This window comes from Monodon monoceros, unplaced genomic scaffold (genome assembly GCF_005190385.1).
Source record: "Monodon monoceros isolate NGI ecotype Baffin Bay Population unplaced genomic scaffold, NGI_Narwhal_1 Super_Scaffold_21, whole genome shotgun sequence".
NCBI lineage: Eukaryota > Metazoa > Chordata > Mammalia > Artiodactyla > Monodontidae > Monodon > Monodon monoceros.
In genome coordinates, this window is record NW_021703778.1 from 152616569 (window position 1) to 152630046 (window position 13478).

Consider the following 13478-nt stretch of genomic DNA (forward strand, 5'->3'; position numbering starts at 1 on the left):
TCTAAAAAAAGTAATAATATACTTACCTGAATATCATTTTAAGCTTTCTGTTAGTGAATTACTTGTGCATCATTACTACATAAATAGGAACCACATTTTATACACACACAGATACAACCCCCTCAGCCAATAGAAAGGAGACACCCAGAGTGTTTCTCTTCTTTGAAATGACAACTTTCATTTCCAAGTTGCAGTAGGATCAGACGGCCTCACCTTGCTGTGACGCAGGAATAAGGACCTGCTGGGTCTGCGCTTGCTGAGGTACTGTCTGCTGCGGTTGAGCCTGGTGGTGATGGTGGTGGTGATGCTGCTGCTGCTGGGGTTGCTGCTGCTGTTGAACTTGCAGTAAAAGCTGCTGCTCTTCTGAATGAAATCCATCTACTGCCCTAGACTGCATTAGTTTATTCTCCCATAACTAAAGCAAAGAATATTAAAGATTTCTAAGTAAGAGTCAGGGAAAACAAGGCTGGACATATGGATAAAACATACTTTATTAGTCAGTTTATAAAATTCTTACATTTTCAAAACTGATAAATCTACAAATCTCTAATTCTTACCCAAGTGTATGCCATAAGGAAAACTAATTTTTAAAGTATCAAACCTCATTTTTGTTACTTAAGAGTACTGAAGAATTCTTTTGTTTCTTTTTATATCTGCAACAAACTTTCCATAGTAATTCCTTGGTTGCCAAGCAGTTTCATATAAGCAATTTTTCAGTAATCAAAAATCATCCTTTTTAGTATCAAATCCATTGTTAGCTATTTTATGGAAATCTTTCTTTCCTAACTTTTAAATAACATATAAAACATAAATTCATCTTTCCTTGAACTATGAGAAACATTATAGAGGCAGTCCTCAGGTTAGAAAACCCTACCTTTCTATCTGTTCAACCCTACATAAGGAAAAAGAAACAGCAATGCCTAATATGCTTTCAGAGGTATTCTCAACCCTCCACACTTCTTGAAATTCCCTTCCCTCTTTCATTATGACAAGGATTGACAATCCTTTTTTGCTTAACCACTTCTATTTTCTCATCTCTCCCTTGGACAGCTTCTGTGATGAAGGAAAAAAAAATCAAAAGTGGGCAAAAACAAGGAAGTAAAAGAAAATATTTACAACTATTCCATCCTTCTACCTAACACACATTTCCTCTCTACAAGGTTTAGTGTTCAATCTATAGAGCTCTTATAAAAAAACTGCCCAAGAAAGTTACAAACCATTCCTTAAACATACATATAAAATTTAATTCAGTCATTCTGTACACAAGGATCTACAGATACTTTGTTTTCTCCCCTAGGATCTACTCTTGGGATATTGCCTAACTCATGTAAGGCTTCTATCAGATCCTTCAAAAAGCTCCCTTTGCCATACTAACAGGGATTTTTATAAACTGCTGACACTTCCAACTGTTCTAGAAATTCTAGATCTACATGTTAATAACAATTCCAGCACATCTCTAACAATTTAGGGAAAAAGCAAACTAAAGGTCAATTTCCCAGAGCAACCATTCCCTTAGCAGTCTCAGTATTTAGGTTCACCTGAAGACTTTCCTTACAGAGACAGTAACAGTATCTATTTCATGCGCTGTTGTGAGGAGTAAATAAGATTTCCATGTAAAACATTTATCAGACTCTAGCATAAAGTCAGTCATCAATAAATGTTAGTTATTACAATTATTGTAGTGGTGGTATTAATTGTGTAATAAAGCATTACAACAGAAGTCAGGAACCCAATTAGTCCTGGTTTGGCCACTAAACGGCCTGGTGGACAAATTATTTATCTTCCCTGGGCATTTTACTCATCTAAAAAGGGAACAAGCTGAATTAGATTACTTCTAAATGAACTTCCAGCTAGTAAATCTAAGTCGGTGCAAATCCCAGACTAAAAACAGCTAGGGTTCTTCCTAGGGTAACAAAAAACTACTTTTTGAGAGCCCAAGTTTTGTCTGGTTCATTTCTATAAAGTGGGCACCTAGCATAACACACAATACAAAATAGGCTCAGACACTGAATAAAATACACTCTACACTCTAAAATACACTCTAAATGTATTATATAGTAAGGCTATATAGGTAAGCCTCCCAAACAGTTATCACCCAAACTGTTTACACTTCTTTTCCCTGTTTCAAAACAAAACAAAACCTCGCTTCTTGTAGGCCAAAATCAAGGTGCAAAAAGTACTATTAATTAATGCTTTAAGAAACAGGTCTTTAAGGGAATTCCCTGGTGGTCCAGTGGTAAAGAATCCACCTTCCGACACAGGGGATGCGGGTTCAATCCCTGGACAGGGAACTAAGATCCCACATGCCCCAGGGCAACTAAGCCCACACGCACCACAACTACTGAGCCCGCATGCCGCAACTAGAGTCCGCATGGCGCAAACTACAGAGCCCACAGGCTCTGGAGCCCATGCACTACAACTACAGAGCCCATGTGCTCTGGAGCCTGTGTGCCACAACTAGAGAGAGAAAACCCACACACCATGACTAGAAAGAAGCCCGCATGCCGCAACAAAGAGCTCGAGCACCGCAAGGAAAGATCCTGCACACAGCAACGAAGATCCCACGTGCTGCAAGTAAGACCCACCACAGCCAAAAATAAAAATAAATAAAATATTTAAAAAAAATAAAGAAACAGAAAGAAAGAAGAAAGAAAGAAAGAAACAGGTCTTTAAACCATAATTTTCTAAATTTAAAGCTTCAGTTTTTATCACCTCCAATTGGTCTTCCCACTGCAATCCTGACCCATCACTTTAATGAAGCTTCCATGACAATGGTAAATATTAACAAATACACATTATGTGCTAAGTGCTGCGTACCACTACTCGCCTAGTCTCCCAAGTCAATGATCTGTGAGTCAGAATGTACCCCAATGCCCTATCATTATTGTCAATTTCCTTTCCAAAGCATTATTCCAATCTATCCCTACTATAATGGCCCCAGTTCAAGTCCCTTCCTCCCATCAGTATTACTGCAAAGTGTTAATGACTAAGCTAATTGAGCTCCCTGCTTCAAATCATACATTCTACACATAATTATTGAATACCTCCCAGCTAGACACTGTCAGTGGCATTGAGAACAGACAGTGAACAAATCTGACAAAGATCTTTGTCCTTACAGAGCCTACATTTTAGTGGAAACTTGTGCTTCCAATCTATTCTCTATAAATCAGTGGTCCTCAAAATGTGATCCTGGACCAATAACATCAGTATCACCTGGGAACTTGTCAGACATACCAATTCTAAGGCCCCACCCCATCACATCAGCAACTCTGGAGTTAGAGCCAGGAATCTGTTTTAATAACCTATCCAGGTTATTGTGATGTACACTAAAGTGAAAGCCACTGCTTTAAAGTATAAACCAATACTTTTCAAACTGCAGACTGCAACCCATTAATGCATTATTAAAAGTTAATTTAGAGTTTTTGGTAAATGCAATCAAATTTTTCTTTTTAAATGTCAGACTGTACCCCTATCAACTGAGACTGTTTGAAGCAGAAGTCCAAAACTCTGTCTTTTAACTAGCAACCCAGAGAATCCTTCTCACTCTAAAGACCAAGCTCCTTAATGCAATATTATGTTAACTTCTCCAACTGCTGCTATAACTTGCACTCTATTTTCCAAACTACTTGCAGTTCCCTGAATATAGCATACATACCTCCTGTCTAAACTTTCGTAAACTACTCCTTACTGACAGTCTTCCCACACAATTCCCCAAAGAATGCAAATGCAAAGTCACATAGCCGCGAAGAAATCACTCACTGCCTCTATACCTTAGAGATATTTCTATTGGTACACTTTTCACACTAAGTCTACCTTCTCTATTAAAGTATGAACTCCTTCAGAGTAGAGACTATGTCTTATTCATAACCTAACAAAATGACTAAGAACTTATCAGAAATTTAATATTAATTTCAAAAAGAATGGAAAACGAACTTGTTTTCTAAGGTAGTTTCTCTATAAAAATGCTACCAACATTTTAGGCAGAATAACTCTTTATTTACAGGGTATTACCACAAGAAGTGTACATGAAATACAACACTCCTCTAGCCTACTAAATGCCAAAGATGCCCATTAGTCATTATAACAAGCAAACATGGAACCACACATTTCAAACTGCTTCTGGGGGAGCAAGGGGATGCTGGAGTAGTGGGCCACTGAGAATCCATATTTACTAAGTACCAAATACCGTTCTAGGTAATGTGAAAAATACAAGAATAATACCATACAAATATTTAGCATTACGCTTATAATATCAAATAATGTAAAGTTCAAATTAGTTGAATGTTTTCTGTTTCTCTCCAATTTCATTTTAAAATAATTTTATTTATCAAAATATTTTATTTTTAAAATATCATCTGTTTAAAATAATGTTAATACTGTTTTGACAACAGTAATCATATTAATACCCCTAAAGACTACCAAGAATACTGAATTGTTATTTATGTATGTATTTATTTATTTAGCTAGCTTAGAAAATAGGAAGAACTCTTTTCTCCACATTTTTATAGTACTTTTTCCCCCCAACACCATAGCTATTGTTTCTGGCAGTCCTATTTCAACAATCTTTGCCAGGTCTCCGGAATCAGATATGGAGAAAATTCATTTTCTATTCCCAAAATGATTTGGATATGCATCATGTTATGCCCATCATGTTTACTAGACTAACACTGAATTCTTAACGTGCACTTAAGTACTTTCCGTGTACACTCGTTTTTCACAAAAATTCTTTAAAATAGACATTATTATTATCTCCTTTTTACAGAAAAAGAACCTGAGGAACAAGAACAAGAGGAACCTTATCCAAGATCACCAACTAACAGCAGGCAAAACCATCATACAATCCAGGCAATCTGACTCAACAGGGCTGGACCCTGAGAGTGAAGAGTAAAGTCCTTTAAATTTTAAATTTAAAGTTTAAACTTTGGACTCTAGGCCCTCACTTGCCTCACCGTAATCCCAGCTCTGGTCCAAAGTTCTAATCTCTAAACTGTACTGCTGCTATCAGACCAGGTCTAGTCACAACTCTGGTACCTTCCTTATCTGGAGACAAAAGGCTTAGCTTCAAGTCTCTACCACTTGCTAAATGATCTGTCAAAGCATATTTATTCCATTTTTGGATCTATAAAACGTTACCAGATCTACTGCTCCCTGGCAGTATGCTGGGCTAGAAATTCTAAAGGATTCTCCTACTCTCACAATAACAACTAGCTCCTGGATAAAACATAAGACAATTGAATTTTTGGGCTCTTTAGAAATGATGTTGGGGAACAGAGCTTTCCCCAAGGCCAAATGATGTAGAACAGTAGATCATCGTTCAACTTATGGTTCAAGTATTTATATACAACTAGAGTATATTTAGAATAGTGGTTCTCAATCAGGGGTAGTTTTTCCCCTTCTGCCCCGGGGACATTTGGCAATGTCTGGAGATATTTTTGGTTGTCAGAACTAAGGGGTGCTACTGGCATCTAGTGGGCAGAGATCAGTTATGCTGCTAATATCCTACGATAACTAGCCTTCTACAACAAAGAATTAACAGGTCCAAAATGTCAGTAGTGCCAAGGATGAGAAAACAGATCTAGGGGCAGATTAACTTTTTCAGATTTGTCTCCAAATGAGGAATTCTTCTCACTTTGTTTTATTGAGAGGCCATGTTTTCTATCTCCCATTGTACTTGCTATTTGGATAGGGGTGGGTCTGACAGTTTAGAAATCAGGATAATTTTATCACTTACTTTGAAGAGGACTTCTAGACTGTCATTTCCACCCATAGTCATTTACCAATCTAAAACACAATTTACATTCAAATATAGCTTTATTGAAAATCAAGTGGTGATCATTTTCTAATGTATAGAAATCCTGAATCACTGTGTTGTGCACCTAGAACTAATACAGTGTTGTAGGTCAATTACACTTCAATTAGAGAAAAAAGCAAGAAAACCAACATTGTGCTTTATGCATCTTTTCCATCTCCCACAGTTCATACATTAAAGGAGACCCACAGTGTTAACAGATAACCTCAAGAATCAGGTTGAATTATTTTAATGTAGAAGGTCCCTTTCTGAATTATCTAGTTAAACTTCAAATTACAGGCACTCTCATTACTCATCTTAATTCATAATCTAATACACCACAGTATCCTTCACAGCCGTTTGGAAGCTTTTGATAGAAGTTTGTGAAACACTATAAAATGGTGATAAAGGGGATAGAACTAATGACAGAGTCCTTTATAAAGCTTAAAATATGAAATATTGTTAGTTTTCATTAGCAAGAATATCCAAACCTACAAGGTCTAATACAGTAGCCACTAGCCACACGTGGTGATTTAAAGTGAAATTAATTATAATTAAATAAAAATTCAGTTCTTCAGTTCCACTAACCATATTTCAAGTGTTTAATAGCCACATGTGGCTAGTGGTTACCATACTGGAGAGCACAGATATAGAACATTTTCATCACCACAGAAAGTTCTACTGCATAATGCTAGCTGTCAGACTGGTAAAACTAGGGCACATTCTGGAAATTCTAATGAGATCCTGAAGAAATTTAGTGCAGAGAATTAAAATAAACTCATTTCAGTCGAATAGTTTTATATTTAAATTCAGCTACAACCCAGAATAAAAGAGTATGCCCCGTTTAAAAAACAACAAAAACATTAAACTACCTTTTTCAGTTAGATTCTGGAGCAACATGTTATTAATTTGTTTAATTAAGTATTTACTGAACGCCAACCACATATGCCAGGCATTGTGGCAGAGGTTGGGGATTCAAAGTTGAATAAGTCACAATTTTTGTCATAGAAAACTAAGCATTAAACAAAAAATCAGTGCATAACCTATAAAACACAGATATTACTTTTTTATACTATTATACTATATTATATGTACATATATCTGTATATATGTGTATACATGTATAAAGTCTTATGTACTAAAAATGCAGGTGGAGCTATTTGGTCTCAAAGATAGCTCATTCTGTTTGGAAAGAACACCTTGATTCTAACTGGGACCAGCAGGAAAATATCAACAGACTCTGTGAAAAGCAAGAGGAGATAACAACTTGGATTGACCACTAGTTTGACGTACCACAAATTAAAGCCTTTGGGACTAATTTTTTGCACCTAAAAATGCTGTACCTTCTACATAAGATCACAGATCTACAAGGACAACCATTATGAGGGTATAACATATTTATAAAATATTCATTACATGTAACATGAAGGAATCAAAATAAGCTTATTCTCTTCTTATTCATATCCCTGAGATAATTTATGTGTTTGAGTAGTTTATATTGCTATTCTTCCAACTCATGTCTCCAGAGTTGGCATTCCTTCACTTGTATTTTTAAATACCTACTCTTCACTTTCAGTAACCATTACATTTCTCACAAGGTAAAAAAATATTTCCTCATCTCATTCAAACCTATATTTTCCCTTCCTCACAGGGGCAGATTCATATTGAAAATTCTATAGAAGCTGCCCACAGATGCTGCAACATTCTAAGATATATTTTATCACCACAACACAGGTGAGATTTGCTTTATTTAAAATAGTAAGTTGCTAAATTGCAGCCTCCACACCTCTGTTGAATGGATAAATAAGACCACAACAAATGTTCCTTAGCATTCATTAACTGTGATTACTTATTTATACATAGCTCTAAAGGAGCTCAATTCCCAATCTCTAAGCCAGCAGTTCTAAAACTTTTTAGTCTGAGTCCTTTATCATTTTTACAAATTAATGAGGACCTCAATGAACTTTTATGAAATTTTAAATAAGATTTTTTTTTAATGTTGACATTTAAAAATAACAACGTGGGCTTCCCTGGTGGCGCAGTGGTTGAGATTCTGCCTGCTAATGCAGGGGACACGGGTTAGAGCCCTGGTCTGGGAAGATCCCACATGCCACGGAGCAACTAGGCCCATGAGCCACAACTACTGAGCCTGCGCGTCTGGAGCCTGTGCTCCGCAACAAGAGATGCCACGATAGTGAGAGGCCCGCGCACCACGATGAAGAGTGGCCCCCGCTCGCCACAATTAGAGAAAGCCCTCACACAGAAACAAAAAACCAACACAGCCAAAAGTAAAATAAAATAAATAAAAGAAATGCATTTCCATTTAAAAAATAAGATCCAGAGGAGTAAAGAAGAAAAGAAAAAACAACGTATCCATTACATGTTAACATAAATACTTTCAATGAAAATAACCAGGGGCTTCCCTGGTGGCGCAGTGGTTGAGAGTCCGCCTGCCGATGGAGGGGACACGGGTTCCTGCCCCGGTCCGGGAGAATCCCACATGCCGCGGAGCGGCTGGGCCCGTGAGCCATGGCCGCTGAGCCTGCGCGTCCGGAGCCTGTGTTCCGCAACGGGAGAGGCCACAGCGGTGAGAGGCCTGCGTACCGCAAAAAAAAAAAAAAAAGAAGAAAAAAAAAAAAAGAAAATAACCATATCTTCCAAAAAAATTTCGTGAGAAATGGCTTAAAAGGAAAATAGCTGGATTCTCATATCTGCTTCTACATTCAGTTTTCTTTCGTTGATGTATATGAAGAAAATCTGCCTTCTCATAGCTAAGTAGTTGGGAAAGGATAAAGTATTTTAAGTGATGGTTTCTTAACAGTTAGCTGCAATGTACAATCTGAAACTATATACCAATTAACTTTTCAAACTCTTCAATTAAATGGAAAATATGAGTTCAGTGAAGTATGCAGATATGCCATATGTTAACACATTTCATTGCAGAATATCATGAATAGAATATCAAACAATTGCATGTCTTAATATCAACAATGATCTCATCTCAATCTTTACGTAAACATCTCTTTAATATTTGGTACATCAAAATGGGAAGCATGCCTAAAGCCCTTCTGCTGCATATGGAACAGTTATCTCAAGGAAAAGCACTTGTACATTTGAGTTCCAAGTTTAACTGGTCACTTTTTTCATGGAATACAACTTTTACTGGAAATATGACAAACATACTATGATTATTCAGATTTGGGCATCTGTCCAACCGCATGGACCCCTGAAAGAGCCTGTGGGGAAGTCCACTGACCATATTTTGAGAACCACTGTTCTGAGCAGTAAGGCAAAAATATTCCATGATTTCATGAGTCATTACACCATCAAGAAAACACAAATGCTAAATAAAAGTATCTATATATTTCTGCTTAAATCCAAGTAAATAGAAGAGGCAGAAAAGCAGCTCCCAAACTAGAATACATTGTAAACCAAATATTTGGCCCACATAGAGAATCAGACTCCAGAACATGAAATTTATCAAGCACTTAATCTCCACAACATACATTTTAGAATACCAGTGCATTAAGACCACAAAAAAAGAAAAAGTAAAAAAAAACCTTACAGGAATGTCAAGTAATTAAAACATAAATGGATATTAACTGCCCATTAATAATAGCTAATACTATTGCCAGGCACTTTGCTAAACACTTTATATAGTCATTACATTTAATCCTCAAAACAAGACTAAAAGGTAAGTACTACTAATTCTCATCTCACATATAAGGAAACTGAAATATAAGCAGTTTGCCTAAGGTCAGAGGAAGAATGGATGGTAGCTGGGATTCAAAACCAGCGCCCTTCACATAACTATACTGCTTCCTGCAACAAAGTCAAATGGTCATCATACGGCAAAATTATGGAGTATAGTTTCTGACTGAAGAGAATGTTAAAAAAAAAAAAAAGCAGCAAACTCACAGTTTTTAGTTCCATCAGAACTTGTTCATCGACTCCATCATCCAAAAAGATGTCTCTCACATCATTAATTACATCTTCAATCACAGATCTGTATAATTTAGGCTTTAAAGGGAAAATAAAAGACTGCTGAAAAACACTGCTTATCACATATTAAAATATATAACATTTTCACAAATTCAAAACAAATGTAATACAATAGTCCCTTTTCCAACTCTCTAAAACTTATTTTAGAAGATGTAACTTTAAAGGTATGGCCATTTCCATAAACATCAGTTGCCTTAGTTAAAATGAATTATTTGATGACTGCATATTTTAATAAAGGTTTTACGACTGTTTAATACAATTCATATACAGAAGATCATCACAGATACAAGGTCTATACAGTTTCCAGTTGTAATTTCCCATGTTGTTATAGTCAAAACACGTAATGTGTTTTGACTATATCCAACGATATAGTTTTATGGGTTGCTATGTCTGGTTTTTATTATTCCTTGCTTGGTTTAACCCGTTGTATCTCCTAACGTCATCGCTGTCTTAACAGAAACTTATGTCCTGTGATTTGCCTGGTAATAATCTGCAACCTAATAAGTATTCAAATTTAAAAATCACCTAATTTTAGTTTTTGTTACCCAGTCTGTACCTTTAAATTATACCATCAAGCTGTTCATATAACCACAATAACAGGTCTCAAAGTCTCAGAGGAACAAGACACAATGATCTCTTTTCCAGGATTTCTCTCCTACTACTGCCCAGATGATGCTATGGAATAGAACTATAAGCAGCCTCGATATTTATTTTTAAACTATTATTATTGTAACTATTATTGTTGGCATTACTTGGGGGGAAGCTTGCTTTTAGAAGGTTGCCAGAAAAATAAAATGAGAATAGATGTGAAAGCACTTTAAAAGCATAAAGTACTTTTTAAAAACCAAAAGGTAAGAGACGGAAGACTTTGCCCAACCCACATCCTATTTTTAATGGACAAAAGGAAGTTTGCTTGTCAGACTGTAAAACCAGAGATGCCTTGCTATAAATCTTATCCATTATCACACAGAGCTAAGATCAACAGCCTTTTTATTTTAATACTTTGTCATTATCCGTGTTTTATATCTTGCTTAAAAATTACTGCTTACCCAATAAAACCAAGGGTTTGCTCTCATAACCAAACCTCAAACAGAAATAAATGTTTCATTAGCAACTCTCCCAGCAATACTGTTATCACAGGGGAAACCTCTTATGTGTCCTTGTCCAGCCAAAAATATAAATAATGAGTTCCTCTATACAACTTACCTCAACCATTAAAAACTATTTGTTCCTTTTCATTACAACCAGAAAAACAATTCATGTATCTAGTTTCTCACCTTTGCCGTTCCACTCACTCACCTGCTTTTTATTTTGCCAAATCTGCCTCTGTGAACTAAAATTATTCATGTGATTTCTGCATCTCTACAGTGCCTCCTTATGTTAGCATTCTGATTCTATATATAAAGGAAAGTCTATCTGACTATGGGTATCACCTTATCTATGGCAATTCAACTACTGAATTACAAAAATACATTTATAAAGTGTTTTTTTTTAAACCAATGACTCAAGGCATTATAAAGATACAGAGTAATTTTAAATTGGTAGTACAAATCTCAAATTGACGATATAAATTATTTTTTCAGCAAAATAGATGTTGTTCTGGTGTTTCTGAAGTCGGTCATCCCTAAAAATATTCTGCTTGGATATCCACACATTTATAGGTACAATGTGCTTTCTTCTGGCACTCCCTACTTAATGAATCAATCTTGCTTTAAGATTTTGCTTTTGTGCTTTAATTAACCCACAACTTGACCACTTAATGGATTCAGATGCACTGTAGTTAAAGAAAGGGAAATGTGTATTATTCATGAAGTATACGCAATTTAAAATTGTTCAAGAGTTAAAAAGCGCGCAAAATACTGACGTTTTTCAAAGTATGTGAGTACATAGGCATTATTTGAAATAAGCAATTTCTGAATTATTATTTAAAATACTAAACTGTACTTAAGCCAAAGTTTTTGCCTTTTATGAAATACACATTAATTTAGGTTTGTCCTAGTTTTCAAAAACCAGATATTCCAAACTTAAAAACTCGTAAATTAAAGGGCCATTAGTGCCATTATCTAATGATTAAAGGATTTCTTTCAAAAGTGTTAGTACCTGGTACAATACTGGAAAATAAGTTGGATTAATTTCTATATTGGATATCATATTAACATCCAATGCAGCAAAAACACCGTCTACTTATAATTTTAATTTTTTAATACCCAGTTTGCACTAAGCAAATTACTCACAATTCCCCGATCCATAAATGTACTGTAGACATAGGTCCTACGTCGAAGCTTTAGGCACTTACTATTTCTTTGAAAAGCTTCGTATCTCAAATATTTATTATAGGAAAACATAATGAAATATTAGGAGCTATATTTCTAAAATTTCCTGAATACGTGATAAACAAAATACTACCAAAATCAAATCCTCCACAGCTAACAATTAATGTAGAAAACTTTTCCAAAAAAAAATTACCGACAATAATGCATGCATCTTCTGAATACAAGAACGATTAGACATCTGAGCTTAAATTCTCTTTAAAAAATAAAAATAAAATAAAAGAGGATGGCAAGTCTATTTTCCCCTATCAAAGACCGCAAATCCCAGCTGCTGTATGAAAACAAAAACTTGGGGCTGTAAAAGCAGGCCCGGTTGGACACGAAATTACAGTGTTCGGTAAGGATTTAGGAATAAACTGAGCTCTGCACGCGCCAGCCTCTCGCCTCGGGAGCACGCACCTCCCAGCCCCGCTCTCAGCAGCTCTCACTATTTAAAGCCGGATCTGGTGTTTAAATGGAGAGGCGGTGACGTAGGCCTGAAAAGCACCTTCCCATCCTGGCAGAGTCTATATTAGAGAGCGGCAATGGCTCTATATAAACAGGGCAGCCAAAGGGAGGAGGACCACAAGGCTCAGGGACTGAAAAGCAGGGTAAGCGGCCGCAGCCATGATGGATCGACCCGAGTCGTCAACGGTACGGAGCCGGGCTGCCGTGGGCTTGTCTGCATTTGGGACCGGGCAAAAAAGTGTTTTATTGTCATAATAAAAATAAGAGAGTGGGGTGGGCTAGTGATCACATTTTGCGTTGGTGACTGAAAAGGTTATTTATGTGACTGCTTTTTGCAAACCTACGTGATCGCAAGTAAGAAAAAAGGGACAAACGGTGAGAAGTAGGCAAATTTCAAGGCGAAAGCGGGGCACTTTGACCACTACTGTAGGCTTTGTTTGTTTTGGTGCTTTTGCTAGTCGAAGATACGATGGGGGTTTTGCTTCCCCTTCGCCATTTTACCGATTCGGAAGGAACCGAGATAAGTGCTTTTCAACCTTCGTCCTTTTTTTTTTTTTTAAACATAAAATGGCCCCAATGAAGGCTCTTTAAGCACAACCGCCAAAACGCCCAAAGTAACCCCCGAAGTAGTCATTAACCTTTCACTGCGTTAAAGTGGATCGCGGTGGGTCTTGGGGATTCGCCCAGCTCCCCAAACACGGTTTTTGTTTTGAGGCTGCTCCGGGAGCCCTCCTCCAGCCGGCGCGGCCGGGCCCGCTTCGGGGAGAAGCGGCGGCGCCCCTCCCGCCCTCCCTCCTGGAGGCCGGGGTCTGGGGCCGGGGCCGCGCGCTCGCCCCGGCCCAACCGCCCCGCGGCGGCCCCAGGCCCAGCAGGCGCCCCCGCCCTCCCCGCCGCCGCGGCCGCGAGCCTCG

General features: G+C 37.2%; 1 protein-coding gene across 2 annotated transcripts in view; it reads right to left on the bottom strand.

The window, feature by feature from the left end:
- The window catches only part of GTF2A1 (general transcription factor IIA subunit 1), a 54212-nt gene that overhangs the window by 39706 nt on the left and 1028 nt on the right, over positions 1–13478 (bottom strand). For both annotated transcript variants that reach the window (XM_029238563.1, XM_029238562.1), the window contains exons 2-3: positions 9707–9808; positions 214–415 (exon numbers count right to left, since the gene is read on the bottom strand). In XM_029238563.1, the coding sequence (XP_029094396.1) occupies positions 214–415; positions 9707–9808 (304 nt within the window). The remainder of the gene's footprint in view (positions 1–213; positions 416–9706; positions 9809–13478) is intronic.